This window comes from Microtus ochrogaster, chromosome 6 (genome assembly GCF_000317375.1).
Source record: "Microtus ochrogaster isolate Prairie Vole_2 chromosome 6, MicOch1.0, whole genome shotgun sequence".
In the NCBI taxonomy this organism is placed as follows: Eukaryota; Metazoa; Chordata; class Mammalia; order Rodentia; family Cricetidae; genus Microtus; species Microtus ochrogaster.
Genome location: NC_022013.1, coordinates 71,331,953 through 71,353,626, shown reverse-complemented (window position 1 = coordinate 71,353,626; position 21,674 = coordinate 71,331,953). Strand labels below are relative to the sequence as shown.

Below are 21,674 nucleotides of genomic sequence, written 5' to 3'. Positions count from 1 at the left end.
GGAGTACTAGACCAACCTAATACGTCCCGTTCTAATAATAGTCACTCTTGATTGTTGTTCCTTAGGGAACACTAATAAAGGAACTAAAAAACAATTAGGCATACACAAAACAAATAGCCAAATGGCAGATGAGAATTTAACTTCACCAATAATCACATAAAATATGAAGAAATTATTTAATGAATTCCAAAAGTATCAAGCCGACTAAACAGGCAATATCCAACTATCTATTAAAGACAAAATTTAGCCTCAAAACCAGACATTGGTTAAAATGGAAAGGAAGGGAAAGAGACAGTCATGGAAAAGCAATGCCTGTGTGAGAAGCAGAGAGGCCAGGCATTAGCACGCATCACCAGGGACACTGGTCTACTTCAGAGCAGGAGTGACCATGGAGTAAGTCAATGGAGACACACTCCACAGCAGAACTGCTCAGGACAGGAAGCAATGCCGACAAAGCTCGAGGAGGAGGCAAGCCCACAAGAACACACAGAAATGTCCACTCTCTCCTCTCTAACAGAAAGAATAGAAATCAGGAGAACACAGAAGAGAGGAATGGACCAACCTAACTGCAGGCAGGGAACCCTTCCCCGTGAACAGAGATGAACATCTTACAGAACCACCCGTGTATGAAGCCATAAAGTAGGCCTCGTAGAGTTAAACTGTTGGGGAGAACATAACAGAAATTCTCTGAAGACATTGGGGTGAAATAGGAAATAGTTAATAGAAAGAAATCTGGTAAATTCCCATTAAGAGTCTTCCTTATCTGAGCTCCACTTCTGTGACTTGAGTTATTCAAAGCCAGTCGTGGTCCAAGGGATAAGTGGGACACTTCAGGAGTAAACCAGTACAGGTTTTAATTTTGTGTGTTCTGAGTTATGTAATGAAACCACACACTGTCCCACTCCACGATGCCCTGGTGTCTTGAAGCTGTGAACTCTGCCTTTGTCCAGCACATTGCCACTCACCCATTAGTCTCCTGATAGCCATTTTGGCTATTAAAGCAACATTTGAACATCAGAGAGCATATGTTTATGAAACTCTTATTCTAATTAATACTGGTCCACAAATGCTAGGGTAATGATGCTTGCAATTCTATATAGCATATTGTTAAAATGTTTCCACTTCATTATTGGTTATTATTGTTTATATCTCACTGCATCTAACTTAAAAATTAAACTTTTTCAAAGGTATGTACATATTGAATAAATACTACACATAGGGCTCACAGCTGTCCATGATGCCCACAGGAGATCCTAGGAATATTCCCCCTCCTCCTTAAGGGGAGACTACTCTATCTACAAATTAAGTAACACACTTCTAATAAATCAAAAAGGAAGTCAAAAGAAATCAGAAAACAGTTTGAACTAAGTAAAATTGAAAACACACATCAAAACCTGAGTGCATAGGTAAATATGTAGATTTATATTAGAAGAGAAAATAGATTTAAAATAAGTAATCTACAATGGCATTTTAAGAAGCTAAGAACAAACTCAAAGTAAAGAGAATTAAAGATATAAATAGAGACAATAAAAGAGAAAAAATACTGAAGTTACTGAATCTCAAGTTTTGAAACTGCTAGAACAAAAGGTAAAAAAAAAATTGGTAGAATAACCAATGGAAAAGAGAGAAAAATAAAAATACCAAAATCATGGTATACAATGAGAAATTACCCAAATCACAGAATGGAAGAAAAGTCTCTCTACATACATAAAAGTCAGTGATTACAGAAACAGCTATTACTAGGGTCATATCACCCCATTCTAGCCAAGAAATGATGTGGCTTTTAAGAAAAGCTATTTCCCCAGAACAGCAAGAGAAGATCCAAGTCTTTTCCTCCCTCTGCTTCCAAATAATGCCACCACACTGCCTGTGACAGAAACAAACCAGCCAGCCAGAAGTGGAAAGCCTGATGACATACAGAGCTCAATGACTTGATCCAACAACCTAGAAGCTCCCTGATTCTGGGTTTCCTTCCGTGTGAAGCTTAAACCAGCTTAAGTTAGATCTTCCATGACTCACAGATGAAACATATTAAGATGCACAGAGACTTGGTCTACTCTGGTCAATGATGCAGTCTCAGCACCTAGAATATGACAGGCACAACAAATGACTCATGAAAAATAAAGACTCCTAAAGCAGTGACATTCTCTGTCTAGCCCACCTTTATGGTTCTACCGAGCCCCCAGCGGCAAGTTAGACACTTAACCTCAGATGTGAAATGAGGAGTTGAGAACCAAGAAGAAGTGAAGTCATAAAGGCAGAGTGAACAAATTAATGCTGCTATCATGGGATGGGGTTGTTATAACAGGAGTGGGTGGAGGGGAAATTTGGATATTTGGATTCTACACACACACACACACACACACACACACACACACACACACACACACTCCTTTTTCCTTAGTCTCTCATTCATCTTTTGCCATGCTATGAGGCAGCAAAAAGGGTACTCTCAAACGCTAAGCCCTTCATATTGGATTTGAACTGGCCCTCCAGGACTACAGCCAATGAATTACATATAAAGTCTCAGGTCCTTTATTGTAGCACAGATTACAGTGCCCAACTATTGTAGTCATTAAGTTCCTTAAAAGCAAGAATCTAGTTAGTTACCACTAACTAAACATAAAAACAACTGTGACAAAGTTTTTAAATGTCAACTTAACACTGAAATATGCCACTACCATTATAAAAGCAAAATGTAACTATCAAAAACCATGCAGAGCACCAGCTCAGTGGGTAAAGGCACTTATTATGCAAGCCTGGTGACCTGAAGTCAATTCCTGGAAGTCATTAAAGGTGAAAGGAGAGAAGTGGCTCCACAAAGTTGTCCTCCGACCTCCACACACAAATAAAAACGAAACCATGCATTAATAAAGACTTACGGGTTCCTGGGGTTCTGTTTCTTCCCATGCTCCCCAACTATCATCTTCCCAGTTTGATGATTTACCTAGAGAGAAGGAGGGAGGAAGAGAGGGGTTGAAGGAGGGAAGGAGAGAGAGGGAAAGAACATATAAAATTAAAAGGCTTAACATATTTTTAAACATTTTTTTCTAAACATAACAGAAACAAGTTGTTTTTCATTTGGTTGGTGGTTTTTGTTGTTATTTTTAAGACAGGGTCTCACTATGTAGTTCTGGCTACCCTGGAACTTGCTGTATAGACCAGGCTGGCCTTGAATTCAGAGACACCACTGCTTCTGCCTCCTGAGCACTTGACTCACACCCAGCAGAGGCAGTTGCTATAAAAGGAAGAATGTGATTGTAAGCTGTGCTACCTCAGGATTTGACATACATAGTCAAGAAACATACAACCTATTTAATTTCCAAATATATGTCTAGTAAAACTATGTACAAGTTATTTAAATCTTAAAATATTGGACATTGGGTAGATCTGCATTTGAATCAAATGGAAAGGTGAGTTTAAAAATTAATCTGGGCCTGGTGACACAGGACTGTAATTATAGCTCTTGGGAGGGAGAGGCAGAAGGATCAATGGTTCAGAAATTCAAGGCCAGCTTTGACTACATTGCCAAGTTTGAGGAAGTCTAAGCCACCCAAGACCCTATCTCAAAAAACTACACACACACAAATTTTAACAAATATTTGTTACTTAAAGAAAACACAATTACAGCAACAAAGATCTAAATTTTCACACAGATGTTTGCAAAGTGGATTGTTGTTTCCTGATAAAACGAGGTATCCATGGAAACAAACTTTATTCTGAAACAAGACAATCCCCCCAGTCCTCCCTTTTTGTTACTCTTATTTCTTATATCTGAGACAGTATCTTCTAGATTAAAATATATTCACTAAAATATGCATCAAGGAATTAAAAAAAACTCAGGTAAATTGGGAAAGCACCATGTCTTGCACTGCTAATGTTGATTTTATGTAATTTGCTTAGAATTTACCGGAAACAATAAAATTATCATATCCAAGCAACCAGAGACAAGAATAAGATACTCTATCACCCCAAATTAAAACACCAATGAAGTTCCACTAAGACTCAGGCCTGAGACTCGGACTGTAGATGTGCTACTTGAACTGTATCGAGTTTTTACTTATGAAATGCATTATGAAATACCTAATGCTTGCTCCAATTCCGGATGCTGAGGAAGCAAAACACCTCCTCCATCACTTTGAACTGTGGGGTGCATAAGGACTGAACCAGACAGCATCTCGGGGCTCTGTATCTGAGACGTAAGCTCTCACTGTCAGCCATCATGATTTAGCCATCAAATATAACAACCATGAAGTAAAAATAAAATATATTTACGCAATCAGCTTTCAAACCCTGAGTGGAAGTCATCACAAAAGATGAGCAGAATCCTGACTAACAGGAGAAGACGCAATGAAAACATTCACTTACACACTTGGCTTTAAAGGTTGCTGAAACAAAGGACACAGATGATTTAAAAGGGTTACAGTCTGGCACTTGGAATCACTGCTCAATTAGCTTGCATTAACAACAGTCTAATCTCCAGTACTTAAATGCCAAATAATTACTTCCTAAAATTCCAAATACACTTCTAGGCATATATTAAGTCCTAAAATAGCACCACATTTTGATTTAAATCACACGATCTACAGATTTCCATACAAGTCAATTAAGTCAATTAGCAATTGCTCTGTTAAATACCATGTACCAAACCTTGTAGTAGGAGCTAAGAAAAGATAACACATCCCTTGCTTTTAAGGAATCTATGATCTTATGCAGGATGTAGATGGACACTTAACTATACCACACAATGAGTGCTGTAACTGTCGGTACTTTGGACAAGAGTGAAATATTTCATAGGTGTACAAATGTATACACACATATACTCTGTGAATAATTGTTATCATTATTTAAGATTTTGTTTTTATTTATCAGTGTGAGTATATGTGCATGTGTATATGAGCATCTCCGTGACTGAATACGCACATGTGTGTGAGTGAGCACGGGGACACACATGAAGAAGGCATCAGATCCCTTGGAGCTAGAGTTACAGGTGTTTTTAAAGCCACCAAACATGGATGCTAGAAACTTAGTTTGGATCCTCTGAAGAGCAGCCAGTGTTCTTAACAGATGAGCCATCTCTCTAGCCCCTATTTATTTTTGAGACCAGTCTTGCTACAGAGCCCTGGCTGACCTTAAATTGATGGTCTTCCTGCCTCTGCCTCCCAAGAACTAGGATTACAGATACATGACACCACAGATGGCCAAAATAGTGTCTTTACAAAGTAGCTAGAAAATTTTCAAATTAACGGAAAAACACGAACATTCGGCAAAGCCTCAATGCACAGAGCACTGGTGAGGACTCTAGATGCCCAAGCGCTGCAACACAGCAATTCACTGAAACATCACAAGGTTCCTCTACAATTTAATGCTACAATGGGAAAACAGATTCCTCAGAAGTTCAAATAGTGTGGCCTAGGTCACAGAAGTGAGTGGCAACCAAGGACTGAAGCTCATTTCTGCCATCGTTGCACAACTCATTCCCCAAGACTCGGGCTATGCATCCATGTGGCTCCTGGCAAGGACAAGAGAAACCCTGGAGCCCACAGAGGAGCAAAGTGATAGCAGGGTCTTTCTCTGAAACAGGCTATCCTGGATTTACTACATAGCTAAGATGACCCTTAAGCTTCTAGCCCTCCTGCCCCCACAGATTGCTAGGATCACAAGTAGCTACACCACATCAGGGCCGTGCAGTTCAATGGATCAAAGCCAGGGCTTCATGCATGCTGAGCACTCTCACCTGAGCTAGAGCCCCAGCCTGTGTTTGTTTGTTTCTTTTAACTAGTTTTTAAAATAGAAATATCCCCTTGATACTGGAACTTTAAAGAGAGGCTTTAAAAACTTGAACAGAGAAACCCTGTTTTTATATACAAATATATACATAACCTTGAACAATTTGCCAGGAGTGGTGATACAAACCTTTAAATCCCAGCACTCTAAACACAGGCGAGCAGATCTCTGACTTATAAGCCAGCCAGCCTGATCTACATATTGAGTTCCAGGCCAGCCAGGGCTACACAATGAGACAATGTCTTAAAATCCTTTGGACAATTAAATTTTGTGGGTTTTTGGCAATATTAAACACTCTCTTCATTCATTTTACTACATCACCAAAACCAACTATCTCACTGTGGATTGGTTGAGACAACTTAGCCAAGCTATTAATCGTTTTAGAAACTAGATGGTGGTGGTGCACACCTTTAACCCCCTGCACTTGGGAGACAGAGGCAGGCAGATCTCTAAGTCCAAGGCCAGCCTGGTCTACAAAGTGAGTTCCAGGACAGCCAGGGCTATACAGAGAAACCCTATCTCAAATAACTGAAAAATACAGAATGGTTTTGGAATATGCATTGTCTCTTAAGCAAGAAATTTAAGTCCATGGTTCACATTTAAAATGGCTATAAAACTATGTAAATATCAAATTATCAGAACATCAAAACAACCTTGCAGAATAAAAGCCCTTCAGGAAGTCTATCATTCATTCATTCTTTAACATCTTTTCCACGCTAGACAGCAGACACAAAAGAAGTAAATTTCCAAAGAGCTCGGTCCAAGTACATAATCTCTGCTGAATACACAACACTATAAAAAGAATTTTATTTCCCTTTATATTCGTATAAAAAGAACCTGACTCAGTTCACAAATGACTCATACAATCAAGCGGAAGACGGCAGTTATTTGAATTTCCTGCCCCTACAGAGACCCAGTATCTCTTCATGCTTCAATTCAAAACATGCCTAAAGAGAAAGACTCCGAGAAATACATTATTTGTTTCAATGAAGGTTCACCCACTTTTCAGTGTCTGGCTAGAAAACTGCTTTCAACTGAAGGAAAAGAAAAATTAATTGGGCAGTTCCTGCTATCACGGGAATATTTTCCCAAAGTCACTGAATTATAGACAGATTAAAGAGGGCTGAGGAGATAGCTTGGGAGTGGGGGTAAAGTATTCACTGAGCAAGTATGAGGACCTAAGCAATCCTCAAGACCTGCATTTTAAAAAAAATGCCATCTACATCATTAGTAGAGTTTCTCTACAGACTGATCATTGATCAAAGTTATAGGTAAGCAAAGCAATGTGATCTATATAATTTTATTTTAATATGAAACATTTCTCTTATAAAGTTCATGTAATCATGAGGAAATTAGATTAATTTGGCCAGGTGGTGGTGATGCATGCCTTTAATCTCAGCACTTGGGAGGCAGAGTAAGGTGGATCTCAGTGAGTCTGGTCTACAGAATAAGTTCCAGGACAGCCAGGACTGTTACAGCGAAACCTGGTCTCAAAAAAAAAAACAAGAAAAAAAAAGATTAGTTTGTTTAACATATTATAAATAAATTATTATAAAGGAAAGCTAAAAATAGTCTACCGTGGTTGTCTCTTGGGCGAGTAACTCAATTCGTTATCTTTTGAAGGCTAAAATAATTTAAAAGTCCTAAGCCTTGGTCTGACTTAAAATGCAAGTGTGTGGTGGAGTCAGGACCTTGAGTGGGCAACTTCTGGGGAAACGCAGTAGCAGTGTGATGACCCAAACACCACCATCCACCACACCACACCACACCACACCACACCACACCACACCACACCACACCACACCACACCACACCACACCACACTGGTAGCTACCCAGTTTGCATCATAAGCTGTGTGGTACTTGTTTACATCAAACTATAAGAAATTTGCAATTGTGCTTTTGCCCATTAAATAAGTAGCAGCCACTCAATATCCAAAAGTAATTCTTTGACATTATCACCAATGCCTGTGTCTATCATTTTGTCAAAGTATAACCTAACAAAACTGATCAGAAAAAAATAAACCAGCAACCATATTTGTTGGTTGCTGGTCAAAAACCCAGAATTACAGCTCTCCTGCCAGGTTCCCTTTGGATAAAAAGATGAAACAATGAGTTAGGGTGACTGGTGTCTTGGAGGTCTGTTAGAGGTCTGCAAGGGTCCAGGACTCCAGTCCTTGACTCATCGCCCACCTTCCACATATATGAGGCGAATAGTCCAGGGATCATAGCTTAGGAACACTATCGAAGGGCTAAATATCACTTTCTCCTCAGTTTGCCGTCAGTCAAACTGTCCACTCACTGGCAGAAGTCTTCAATAGTAGCCACATGCATAATTTTAAGTTGCTTAGCAATTGTATTTAAAAGTAAGGACTAAATTGAACACTATATTTTAATATACTATATCCAGTGCTGTTATTCCGATACATAAGTGAAATCACTCAGGAGTTGTTTTGTATTCTTTTCTCATATTAAGCCTTAGAACCTAGTGTGCTCTGTGCTTTGAACACATCTTGTCTGTACTAGCCACATTCCAAATGCTCACCAGAACACATGACCAATGAACATGGTGTAAGATAAGGCAAGTCTGGCGTAAGAAATGAGGTATTATCAGGCTGTCTGCAGTGGATTCCAGATTTTACCCTGCAGCGGTATAGGAGCTTGGGCAGTTTCACTAATCCCTTGTGCCTCACTTCTTCCTTAGCGGGATAGAGCGAATAACTGCTTCTGCTCACAGAAACGTGAAAGTTGTGCGAAGCACTGAGGACCATGACTAACCACTTCAGAGTAACCAACCTGCACACATGGCAATTCCCATCCACACTCTGCCTACCCTATCATGTTAGCCAGCCACGTGCCTTCCTATGTGATTATCTTGCCAGAGGTGATTGATTTCCTTAGGGCTCACATTAATTCTCCACGAAGTTTGCTTATAGATGATTTTACATCAAGGATCAAAACAACCTTTTAAAACAAATTTTCCATAAAATATTGTTACATCATTAAATTCTATTTCAATTAGTGAGGCAAAGTAACTTAAAAGTACTGATTCCTAACCTTAGTTTTTATTAAGAAATAATAGGAAACGTGTTATATTCTTGTTTGAATTCAAGCACAAGTGGAAGATTGATGGGGAATCTTTGCCAGCCAATTATCTTTAAGAGGTGAGGACAAGTTAGATAGAGCTTGGCTTTCTTGGTACCTGGAGAAAAATGCAGCAGGCAGCCCAGGTGTGCTATCGCGCTCTCTCTCTGTGGTTCCCGCTGTACACAGTTGAGCTTGGACTTTTCGCTCCTGTTTCATGAGTTTGCCTCTTATAATAAAGAAAAATATAACTGCTCTATCTTTTAGCTAGCCTGGTTATTTCTCAATCAGAGATAATTCAACATTAGTGCCCAACGTGGGGCTCAGGTCCCCTGTGGCTCTAGCCAGTCGCCATCAGGCTCCGCATGAATAACTGTTTTGTTACATGTAATTACTATGTAAAAATCTTCCTTCTTATTTAAACAAAAAAAGAGGAGGTAATGTGGGATTCCCCTCTGTATGCTGTGAATACCATTGGTTAATAAAGAAACTGTCTTAGGTCTGTGCAGGGCAGAATATAAGTAGGCAGGGAAAACTAAACTGAATGCTGGGAGAAAGAAGGCAGAGACAGAGAGAAGCCATGTAGCCCTACTGGAGACAGACACTGGAACTTTACCCGGTAAGCCACAGCCTTGTGGTGATACACAGATTAATAGAGATGGGTTAAATTAGGATGTAAAAGCTAGCCAATAAGAAACTAGAACTAATGGGCCACGTAGTGGTTTAATTAATACAATTTCTGTGTGGTTATTTTGGGAGTCTAAGCTGCTGGGAACAAGCAAGCGGATTCCTACAACAGATTTCATTAGGAGCAGAAATATCCTTAGCAATCAAGTTGAGAGAACATGGCTAGCTATGGACTGAAGAACCTTTATATTTCACATCTACCTGCACATACAACAACCACCTCAACATTTAAAAACAAGACATGCCTCGTTACTAAAAGACCCTGCACCAATACAAAGTTAGTTTGTTCACCCAATGACTTGTAACTGAACAGTTTCCCTGAGAGGGCTAGGAAAAAATAATGATGAAGGCCACTAAGTTCCCACACAGCACACCACTCTAAAGAAAGAAACCTGCTATTGCTCAAATATTCTTTTTATCAACAGTGAATGAATAAACATATAAAGGCAGATGAATACAGCAAGCATTGCCTGGTAGAGACATCTAAAGATCACGATGGGAATGTTTCTCAACCTTTGTAATGTCCATGATACAATCACACCAGATACTGCATCTAAAGAAGTGTTTCATCAGTACATCTCTAGAAGAAAATATCCATGTGTCAGTGAGCTTTCTGACTTGTCTTGCTGTACAACTTAATGTCAAAACAGCATTCTGGGATACACAAGATATGTGTGTGTGCTTCGTGTTGAATCTAGTCTTTGTTTTTATTCCTCAAACCCTACCCTTTCTATCTATCTGCCCCCCTTCCCTGTGTGTGTGTGTGTTGTGTGTGTATATATGTAGACAGGGTCTCGTGTACTCTAGGCAGGCCTTGAATTCATTATGTAGCCGATGCCGGCCTTGAACTCACAACCTTGCTGCTTCTACCTTCCAAGCATGGGCCCTTCCACACCGAGCCTCCCACATCTGTTCTGAAGCATAAACTCCCTATAAATTTTATTCTCTCATATTCTAAATAAAATTTTCTTAAAATTCACAGGTTATCAAGGTTTTCATTGAGAGTAAATTTGAGTCTTTCAAGAAGTTTTCTAGCTTAAAATATTTTGTGTATTTCAGTTGTTAAAATTATCCTTCATTTGTTTCATGCCATGTCTTGAATCATAACTTCTCTTTAAATAAAAGAAGCTGATCTCCTATCAACCTACATGGCATGGAGAGAAATAAAGAAGAGCAAGAGGTTCTACATAAAAGTGATGAAAGTGACAGATGCACTGACTGCCAACCTGACAACCTGAATGACTGACAACCTAAATGACTGACAACCTGAATGACTGCCAACCTGACTGACTGTCAACCTGACTGACTGTCAACCTGACCTTTGAATCTGCTCTTTTAACAACAATCACTATCCACTACTCTGAACAGTCTAGAGTCAGAAAAAATACCAGGACAGCAGGCAAGCACCACCACACTGGGTTCCAGTACCATGAAGTTGTGTTCCCACCCTTATCAGGTTAAACGTTTTGCCTCAGAGAATAACACCAATGACTTTCAGATTAAGATGCAACAATTCCCTCCTAGGAAGAGCGTTTTCCTTGAGCATACTGCATCACTCTAAACACTGTTCTCTGACTTGATAAAAGAACGTTTCTAATCACAGAGAAGACATACCCCCCAACACAAATGTCTTACTTAGGATCATTTCCAATGAATGAATCATTCTGCTAACAAAGGCCTTCTGCTTTCTACAGCTTTATTTAATTCCTCAAATACGTTATTCTAACTTACTTATGAATAGTCTGTACCTCTAAATGGAGAGCATATTTTTTTTCATTTAACAAGAACCTGAAGCTAGAAAGGAAATTGAATTCCATAAGTAGACAATTAGTTTGACAGTTATTTGTATGACTGTGTCAAGAACAAAAACTGAATGAGAAACTGAAAATGAGAAAAGGGAAAATTAAATTTTTATAGTCTTAGATCCTAATACAAGTGCAAATTCATTTCCATCTTTATGTATTGTTTTTATATGAAGAAACTTCTAGAATCTATGATTTGCAATTTATTCACAGGGTTCAAAAGCCTTCAGCGGGTCCTTTCAGCTCAGAGAAGGCAAGTACCACCAGGCAGGACAAAGTCAATTACAAAGAATAAAGAAGCTCTTTAGTGTTCTGTGCCTCAGACCTCTTAGCCTTTGTCCATTTCTAAGGACATGCAAAATGAGAGAAAAACATCATTTCAGCAACCTAAAATAAGGATGGCATAAAATAAAAATAAAATAGATATAAAAATAAACGAGATATCTACAGGCATAAGGAACTTCATATGCTCCATTCTCCTTTTGTTTCTATTTGTTTCTAATTTCCTGTGGCTTTCTATGAGAGGCCAGAGGGATCAGGGATGGTGAACACCGACACAAAGATGAAGGAATAGCATCAGGTTCTAGAGCTTAAGTTCAAATAGGGTTCCCCAGTGGTCAGGCAGCTGGCTGTGGGAGCCCCTTCCTGAAAGGTTATCATGTAAGAAGTAGTCGTACATAAGATCATTGGGTTTTCTATTTACTTTGGTTTTCAAATGGGTCAGCACTAAAAGTAAGTAATATCTTTTATATATTAGGAGAACTTACCAGTAATTGTGTAAACCTTTTTATCCCTAGTATCCTCCCTTTGCTTTCATATGTTTTATTGTCGCCCCCAAAAGGGGCCCCTGCACCTCTCCATCTCTTTCTTTCTATCTACCCTCTACAGGTATCCCTCCAACTTAAATACAGAAAGCTAATACTTCAAAGCTAGAATCCACATTTGAGTGGAAGGTATTTGTCTTTCGGGGCCTGTCTTATTTCACTCAGTATATTTCCCATTCTTAATTTCAGCTTTCTTTTGTGATAAATGAGAATTCCATTAGACATATGTACATTTTCACCACCCACTTACCAGGTGGTGGGCATCGAAGCTGATCTAGTCTCTAATAATTCTGGACAGAGCGGTCATGAAAATGGTTGTGCACATATGCCAGGGTATACAGTCCTTTCAGTAAATGCCCACACGTGGTATGGTTGGCTCATATGATAGCTCTAGTGTTGGTTTTTTGGAAGCCCTTTACACTGATTTACACAGTGGCTGAACCAACTGTTCCTGCTGTCAGCACCAGTGAACAGGGCCCCTCTTTCTCCACACCCTCACAAACATTTTCTGTCTTGATAGTAGCCATTCTTACTATAATGAGATGCTATCTCAAATAGCTTGAGTTTTAATTTCCCTGAGGGCTAATGATAATGAACACGTTATATATGTTTATCAGTCATTTATATTACTTCTTTTGAGGACTCTGCTCAGATCCATTCTTTGTTTCCATGATATTTAGTTTCCTGAGTTCTCTGTATAGTCTAGATATTAATCTTGTAGCTAGCCAAGATTTTTTTCTCCTGTTCTGTAGGCTGCCTTTTTATTGACAGTTTGAATTACTTTTGTTGAAGAGAAAATTTTAATTTTGTGAGGTCCAGTTTGCCAATTATTGGCCTTATTTCTGGGACAAGTAGAACCCTACTTAGAAAGTCCTTGCCTCCACACATGCCTTGTAGAGCACTCCTACCTTTTCTCCTTAAAGTTTCCGAGTTTGGGGTCTTATGTTGAGGTTGTTGATCCTTTTTGAGCTGATCTGTCTAGGAGGTAGTTAAGGATTGAGTTTCACTCTTCTATATTTAGGCATCCAGTTTCCCCAATATCATATGATGAAAATGTGATCTTCTCTCCAGTGTGCATTTTTGACATCTTTTTCAAAAATCAGGTAACTGAAAGTTACTCATACCTATCCCACGCTATAGATCGATGTGTTTATTTCTGTGTCAGTACAATGCTGCTTTCATTACTAGGATCCTAAGATAACTTTAAATCAAGCATGGTAACATTTCCATCATTATTCTTTTATTCAGGGATGCTTCAGCTAGCCAGGATGCTTTGTATTTCCATATGAATTTACAACTTTTGTTTTTAATTTCTGCAAAGAGGGTTGCAATTAATCTGCAGGTTCTTTTGTTAAGATGGCCAATTTCACAATCCACAAGCATGGGGGATCTTTCCACTTACCAGTGTCTTCCTTTCTTTCTTCAGAGTTTTCAAGTTTCCCCACAGAGGGCACTCACTTCACTGATTGTTGGTCAGTGTTTGTTTTGAGGCCATAGTGAATTTTGTGAATAGAGCTGTTTTTCTCTCAGTGTATTTGCTACTGGTATAAAGGAAAGCTATTTTTTAATATTAATTTTGTATCTTGTGACCTTGCTCAGTGTTTATCAGCTCTAAGAATTTGCTGGTGAGTCTCAGAAGATTCCGATCTGCAGTATCACACACAAAGCACAGATGAGGGAATCGAACTCACGAGGCTGAGGAGCACATGCCAGGATGAAAAGGGACGGAGGTGTAAGGATTAATGAAACTATTGTCTGCACGCTCCAGAGACTCCAGTCCTACATCTTCCTACCTTAACCTTTTCTAATGCTCAATTACTTTCCTTGTAAGAATGAGTAACACTCTTCATATTTAAAATAAATCCTCTGAACACCAGCCAAATCTTGTATCATAGCTACGGGTTTTGTGTTTCCAGGGCACAGAAAGGAAAGCCGTTTGTCTTAACAGTATCACTTGAGAACCAGTAACAGTTTAGATACATAGTAAAGAAAAATATATAGCTGCCTGTTTATCATTGTTCTTTGCTTCCTATTTAGCATTTCTGGAACAAGGACAACATCTAACTTAGGTATCTATTGTATTGTACTCTTGAAAGTTGCTAAAAATGAAGAGAAAAAGCTCTGCTCTCCACACCCTCCAAAGACAGATGTGATGCGGCAGGTGTGCTGAGCTGATTGTAAGAATAATTTTCACATGAAATCATATAACAAATTTCACACTGGACGTCTCTAATATACAGAATTTCTGCCAATTGCAATCAATAAATTTAGCATGAAAGAAGAATTCCCCGTCAGGGGCAATGCCAACCCTCCCCAAGTGAACATCAGCAACATAAGTTCATCAAAAATCCCAATGTGAATTTGACTTTTAAAACTTAATAAACTCTAAAGCTCAATTGGGAGAGAAGTGGGTGAGACTATCCCTGCGACGTTCGTGAGAGATGAGTGACTTGGCAGAGATAATGTAGGGTTCATTAAAATGGACAACAATCAATAAATACATCAATGGAACAGAGAGGAGTCCAGAATAAAAGTGGCAAGTGCGACTGCCTCCACAAGAGCTGCGTAAGATCAAGCCAGCAACATTCTAGCTGGGGTGAGAAAGAGGCTCACAGGGCCACAGCCCCACGGAGAGCTACTGGCAGCTGGGGGAGGAAAAATCACTTTCCTTCAGGGTGCAGTTTCTATAGTTACCCATGACCCAGTGGGTAGCCCTAAACCCAGGTACATATGGGCAGCTCTGACTGGACTCAGTGGGTTAAAGAAAAAAAAAAAAGCCCATGAAATTGGGAGAGGGGCATGGGCAGCTCTGGGAGAAGTTGCTTGGGAAGTAGATGAGATAATAATATATTTACACATGTATGATGTTCTCACAGAACAGATAAATAAAATTAAAAATATCTTAAAGTCTAAATCCTTTCCCATTAATAAAGTTAAAGATAAGTGTTATAAATATATACAAAATAGAAGGATAAAAAGAATACCTTTTATAAAACAGTCCTTTATAACAGCCATATACGAAAACCCAATAAAAATAGATCAGACATGAGCACAAGGGTTGAAACTACGAAGCTACCAGAAATAAACATAGAAACACTTCAGAAGTATTGTGAATAAAGATATTTGATATTTGGGGGTAGCATCCAAAAGTGCTGGCAACAAAAGCAAAACCCAATCCAAGGGGTAACAGTCAAGAAATAACAGAATGATGGCAACCCACAAACTGTATAAAACTCAAGCAACTCAATAGCAAAATAACAACCATGATCCAATTAAAAATGTCATGAATAGACAAAATGCCCAGAAAATGTATGAAACGCTGCTCAACAGCATGAAGGTCAGAGTCAAAGCCACAACCAGATGAAGTAGAGACAGCGAGAGCAAGAACCAAAGACCAGCAAGCATGTGGAAAGACACTCTTGGTGTGAACATAAATCAGATTGGTACAAGTTAGTCTGGCAATCAGGGAAAACAGCACAGAATTCTCTACAATTCTAGAAACAGGATTGATATAAGACCTCATTCTCATCACAGGATATAGAACAAAGGAAATCAGCATGCTGAAGAAATACACTCCTGTGTTGACTGTAGCACTGGTCAAAATAGCCAAAGTGCAGAATTAAGCCTGGAGATCTATTGATAGCTCAAGGAAGAAAATGTAATATGCATATACATAATGGAATGTTATTTGGCCATTAAAAATGAGCTTCTCTCGTTTACAACAATAGAGAGGAAATAATGTTAAATAAATTATGTCAGATGCACAAATACAAATACCATAAGCTTTCACTCATATGCGGAAGTTAAAGAGTTTAAGTAGTCATAGCGGATCGTGACAAGAATCTCAGCACTTGGGAGACTGAGGAAGATCTTGAAGTTTAAAACCAGCCTGGGTCAAACAGCTAGACCCCGTCTCAAACAATAACAATATGTATAAAACATAAAAACAGAGCAGTTAGAGGAGTGGTTGGCAGAGGCTGGTGAAGGTGTGAGAACAGTGGCAGGGAGCTGGGAGCTCTCGAGGCTGGTAAGGATGTGGGGTTGATGATGGGTTATGGAGAGAGGACGGTTAATAAAACAGGAGGTATGAACGCACGGAAGAGTGATGAATGTCCCACGGCACAGCACAGTAACTCCAGGCGACATTGGTAGGTGCATGTTTCAGCATTACCAGTAGAGAGGATTTTAACTGTTCCCAACAGGGAGAAATAATAAACATCTGAGGTGATGGGTATACCAGTCATCCCAGTCTGATCGTGACACATTCATACGTGTACTGAAATACCATGCTGTACTTCGTAGGTACATACCCCTCGATATGGGTAAAATATTATGGTGAGAGCACCTTTACCTGCTGAGCCTTCTCGCTGGCCCAGAATTACTGACTTTAAAGTACAACTTAAAAAGACACTGTGGATTATAAGAAGGAGAAGGTGGTTTAGATTATCTTTTTGAAGCTTACTGGGACTACTGTTGAAACTAATTAGAAGCCAAGAGTGGAAGCAGGAAGGAGGTCTGTTAGCAGACCGGTGCCATGACCCAGGCTGACTGGACCAGGACAGTGACAGTGGGACATAGATGCGCTTCCTGCTCTACACTCTCGGTTTCTCACCCCAAGTCTGTTGTCCTTCACAGCCAAGCTCCAAGCAACAACCAATTTCACTACCCAGTTTCTAATTTCTCCACCACCCTCCAGACAGACACACTTCTGACCACTATTCCGCTCAAACAGTGCAAAGGTCCCAGCCACTCTCATCTTCCCCAAACCACTGAGCCAGCGCTTTCTTGGTCCTATCTGGCCTGTAATGACCACCCTTTACCTGCATCAAATACTCCCCTCAGCTTAGGAAAGATTTCCATGTTGGGGAAAATTATCTTAAGGCGTGTTATATTTGTTTATGCTGTGGAATATTTGTTTTAATGATACAAAGATGTGTTGCATGCTTTTATGTTGTATTTGTTTAACTCAGTGAAGCTGCGACTCCTTGCCTGTCTAAAACACCTGATGGTCTAATAAAGAGCTGAGTGGCCAATTGCGAGGCAGGAGAAAGGATACGCGGGGGCTGGCGGGCAGAGAGGATAAGCAGAGGAGAAATTTGAGAGGAAAGAGCAAGAGAACAAGGGGAGGAGGATGTCAGACAGCTACCCAGTCAGCCATGGGGTGACAGTGAACATAAGACTTACAGAAGTAAGAAAAGGAAAAAGCCCAGAGGCAAAAGGTAGTTGGGATAATGTAAGTTAGGAAAAGCTGGCTAGAAATAAGCCAAGGTAAAGTCAGGCATTTATAAGAAAGAATAAGATTCCATGTGTGATTTATTTAGGAGCTGGGTAGTGCACCCCCCCCCCAAAGCCCTAAGAGTAAAGAGTTAAAACAACAACATTTCCATCACCTAGCATTCCTCTCTCTGCTACCCCTTTCGATCCTCTCAGGGACCTTCACAGGACTCCCAAACTTCAGTCTCTCTAAGCTTACCTCTCCCGTACCCAGTTCACCATATGAAACCCTAAAGATGGAAACCACACTTCTGCTGGTAACTCCCAAATTAATGCCCCTGACTCCGGATGCCCTGCCAAGTTCTGTCCTCTATCTACTGTGTAACCTCACCTGCTCACTTGGACAAACCCAAGCATTTCCTATATGAAAGGTTAGGATGCCTTCATTATCTCTCAAACACAAACACACACACACACACACACACACACACACACACACACACACACACCTGTCAAGCCAAAGGCATCCTAAACTGCCTCTCCCTCAGCAGCTACAACCCCAATCAGCAGACCCTCCCTCCCCCAGCTGCACATCCTGACCCTACCTTAATATCTACTTCCCCTCAGATCCTGCTAAGGTTAGGTTCAAGTTCGCAGCATTGTTTGTTTGTTTGTTTGTTTGTTTGAATTAAGCTTTTCAATCCGTTTGCCTCCTTCTCCACACACTGTGGCCACAGGACACTCTAGGTCTTCACCAAGTTCTGTAAATTGGATTGAAGGCAAATCTGAAGGCAGAGCTTCGGTCCTCAGTCGGAGCGCCTCTGCCGGTAGTACACCTCCTCTCCAGGCATTCGGCTTTTGGGGGGTTCTTTATACACCAGAGCTGTTCAGACTTGCTTCTTCCTCCCAGGCTTTCTCTACTCTTCTATCTTCTACTTCACAAGGAGGCTTACTATCATAACTTTAAAGAAATGCCTCTTGGGGGCTGGAGAGATGGCTCAGGGGTTAAAGGCACTTGCTGCTCTTCCAGAGAATCTGAGTTTGGTTCCCAGCACCTACGTCAGGTTGCTCACAAGCACACGTAACCCCTGCTCCAGGGCACCTGACACCCTCATCTGGCTTCTTAGGGCACCTTCACTCATGTGCAGACACGCAGGCAGATGCAACCAGTGAGTCATGGCTCCTACAGGGCAGAAAACTATCTCCTTAAGTGGCATGTAGCTCCAATGATTGGTACAGACTATTCATTCCTAATTTGATATTTTTCAAACGTTATTTTTCAGGCAAACCCAAGCTAGCCCTCGAGTGGGAGGCTAAATCTTCCCAGTGCCCTGTGATAGTTTCCGAGTTTTGAAAGGGAAAGTTTTGGTTTTGTTTGTTGGTGGTTGTTACTGGGTCTTATATATCACCATTCTGCCATAGCACAGAGTAACAACACAAAGCTACAAAGCAAAACATGTTTCATATCAAAAACAAGAAAGCAGCGTAAAACACGCTCCTTCAAAGGGAGAAACGAAGGAGCCCTTAACAAATCTTAGGGAAACACACAGCATCTAATAACTCAGCCCTGGGATTTATAGCGCTGAAGGGCTTGATGGTAATAACAGGAGGAAGGCTTCTCTCCTCAATAAACGCCAATTAACTTTTCTTGGCCATGATGCTGCTGTAATTTTAGTTCCCACCGTGGGCTCTCCTTCACTTCCGAAGCGGTTCCTTTTCTTACTGGGGAGTTTACTCATCACCTCAAAAGCCCCTCACTTGCCCATCTGCCATTCATTCCGTAAATCTGAATGACAGAAAGGAGAAGGAAGAACAGAGAGGGTGGGGATTCTAAACACTCTGGAAAGGGTGGAACCAGGGCCACAGTCCCACGGATGGGAAGGGTGGAAGTTGGGGACAAGCGCGGGGTGGACTGACAACTCGCAGGGACTAGGGCGGAGGATGCGATCCTCCCGGAGCAGCTGGTGTGCAGAGGCAGAAGGCATGAAGCTGGAACTGGGAAGGAGGGGGTGGGGACTGGTGACAGACGGAAGACCGGACGCTAGACGCAGAGGGCTGAGGGGACGCTGAGGGGAGTCGCTCAGCCGCGACCCGGTCGCCGGCCACTTACTCGGGTCCCTCCTCAGGGCGCCGGGGGTCTCCTCCCGCAGCTGAGGGAACAGGAAGTCGCGCGCGGACTGCAGGTCCTGGAAGGAGCAGAACTGGACGATGGAGCAGGCCATAGCTGCAGGGACCCCCGCGGGCAGGGGTGTCGTTCCCTAGCCACGCCCGGCCCACCCGACCCCGCGGCTGACAGCACGGAGCCCCGAAAGCTTCAGCCACCCGGGGGGGCGGGGACGCAAGACCGGAAGCTGTCAGCGAGCCCCGGGAGGCGGTCCCAGGATGTTGCGCATGCGCGGACCGCTCCGGAGCTGCGCGTGCGCGAGGCGATCCGGCACCCAGGGAAGGGACAGCATGGAGCATGTGACTGGCAGCGAGAGTCCGACGTGGCTGCTGGCGCCACTGTTAGGTCCCCGCCTTGTGCAAGCCTGTCAATCTGGCCTCCCTCCAGAGGTGATCTAATTGGGCCTTTGAGACACCCAAGCAATTATTCTACTTCTACCGACATGACCTAGATAGCTCACAGATGAGGCGGTTTAAGCTGAGTTTTGGCAGAAAACATAGGTGGCTTGAGAATTTCATAGTTTTCTTTTAATATGTACCAAAAAAGTCTGCCTCGGCATCCTGTAATGCTCCTTCCTGTGTTCAGAAGGCTGAGGCAGGTGGATATCCAGGTGTTCACGCTACTAACCTGAGGGGCAGTGAAGACAGTGTCTCAAGTAACAAGGCTCTGGAAAGCAGCTTTCTCCATAAGGGCTCTTATTAAATACACCCATCGATTGGCTCGGTGTTGTGAAAGCGTAATGGTTGAATATGAGCTGTGCTGCGTTAGATCCCGTGTTTTAATCATTTGATTTTTTTCATTCGTTCGCTCATGCAACTGCTCAACAAATACTTGTTAGTGTTTGCTGTGTCAGCCTCATCCTGGGCTCTGATCTTCAGGGAGCAAAAAGGACATGTTCCCATGGAACAAAGAAGCTCGTGACTGACACAGACCAAGTGAAGCCATTACTTACTTACTCAGCTAACTAAAACTGAGAGAATGCTAGGCGGGGAAGAAGTAGAAAACACCAGGACAGAATATAACGGGGAAAAGCTGGTCTGGTTATTTTCCCTTAGGGTTTTGGACTAGGAAAGCACCATCCTTATAGACTCCTGGAGGACTGGGGATCCGTTTAACCCCTTATATCCCAGGTCTCTAGCATGGGATCTGCTACAGAACTGACTCCTTAATACATACTTGCTGAAATGTGTGCACATAACTTAAACAGACCTACCTGATTATTTTGCGTGGATTTGAAAGCACCATTCCGTGTGTTACCTAATTGAACCGTCTCGCAAATGCCATCTTCTAAGAGTCTTTTTCTTTGTTTGAGATACATTCTAGCTGTTTTATTTTATTGTAGATACATTCTAGCTATGTAACCCAGGTCAGCCTCAAACCTTCAATTCCCCTTAATGTCCAATCTCTGGGATTACACGTGTGTGTACATAATGCCTATTTTCCTAATTTTTTAAATAGAGAAATTTCTCTAAATGCCTCTGAGAAGGCTCTTGAAGCCCATTTAAGTTATTCTCTAAGGTGTATTAAAGCAAAAAGGTTATGTTTGTGTTAGCACTAAGGCCCATAGGCACTCATTTCCCAGAGGAAACCCAGGTACAGTCCACTTTTTATGAGGCAGGCAGTATTACAGGAATAATTTTAAGACGACTAGGTGGGGGGTGGAGGATGGGTTTCTGTCAGTTCTGCTATACACACTTTGTCCCAAAAGTGATGTAATTGTAACTGAGTATGTTGCTTGTTACTCTTAATTTCTGCTCCTAAGCTGGAACAACTTCTACAAAATAAGATAATTTCTATACTATCAAGTTTCAGACATTAGTTTTTCACCTACAAAATACATGTTGAAGTAGATATACTATAAAGTCATTTCCAGCATCAGGGACCTATAATTCTATCATCACAAACTCTAGGAAAAGCAGTTGCCTGACAGAGTCCTTTTCAGCGAATTATCTTTTAAAAGAATGTTGGGCTGGAGAGGTGGTTGAGCAGTTAAGAGTACTTGATCCTCTTGCAGAGGACTCGGGTTGGGTTGCCAGCACTCCTGTGGTGGCTCACAACCCTCTGTAATTCCAGCTGTAGGGGATCTCCACACCCTGTGCTGAGCTCTTCAGGG

General features: G+C 41.3%; 1 protein-coding gene across 2 annotated transcripts in view; it reads right to left on the bottom strand.

Moving 5' to 3' along the window:
• Positions 1-19,714, bottom strand: part of Rab3gap2 (RAB3 GTPase activating non-catalytic protein subunit 2) — an 81,217-nt gene extending 61,503 nt beyond the window's left edge. For both annotated transcript variants that reach the window (XM_005348830.3, XM_005348832.3), the window contains exons 1-2: positions 19,508-19,714; positions 2,883-2,947 (exon numbers count right to left, since the gene is read on the bottom strand). In XM_005348830.3, coding sequence (XP_005348887.1) covers positions 2,883-2,947; positions 19,508-19,619 — 177 coding nt within the window. In that variant the 5' untranslated portion in view covers positions 19,620-19,714. The remainder of the gene's footprint in view (positions 1-2,882; positions 2,948-19,507) is intronic.
• Between the last annotated feature and the right edge of the window lie 1,960 nt (positions 19,715-21,674).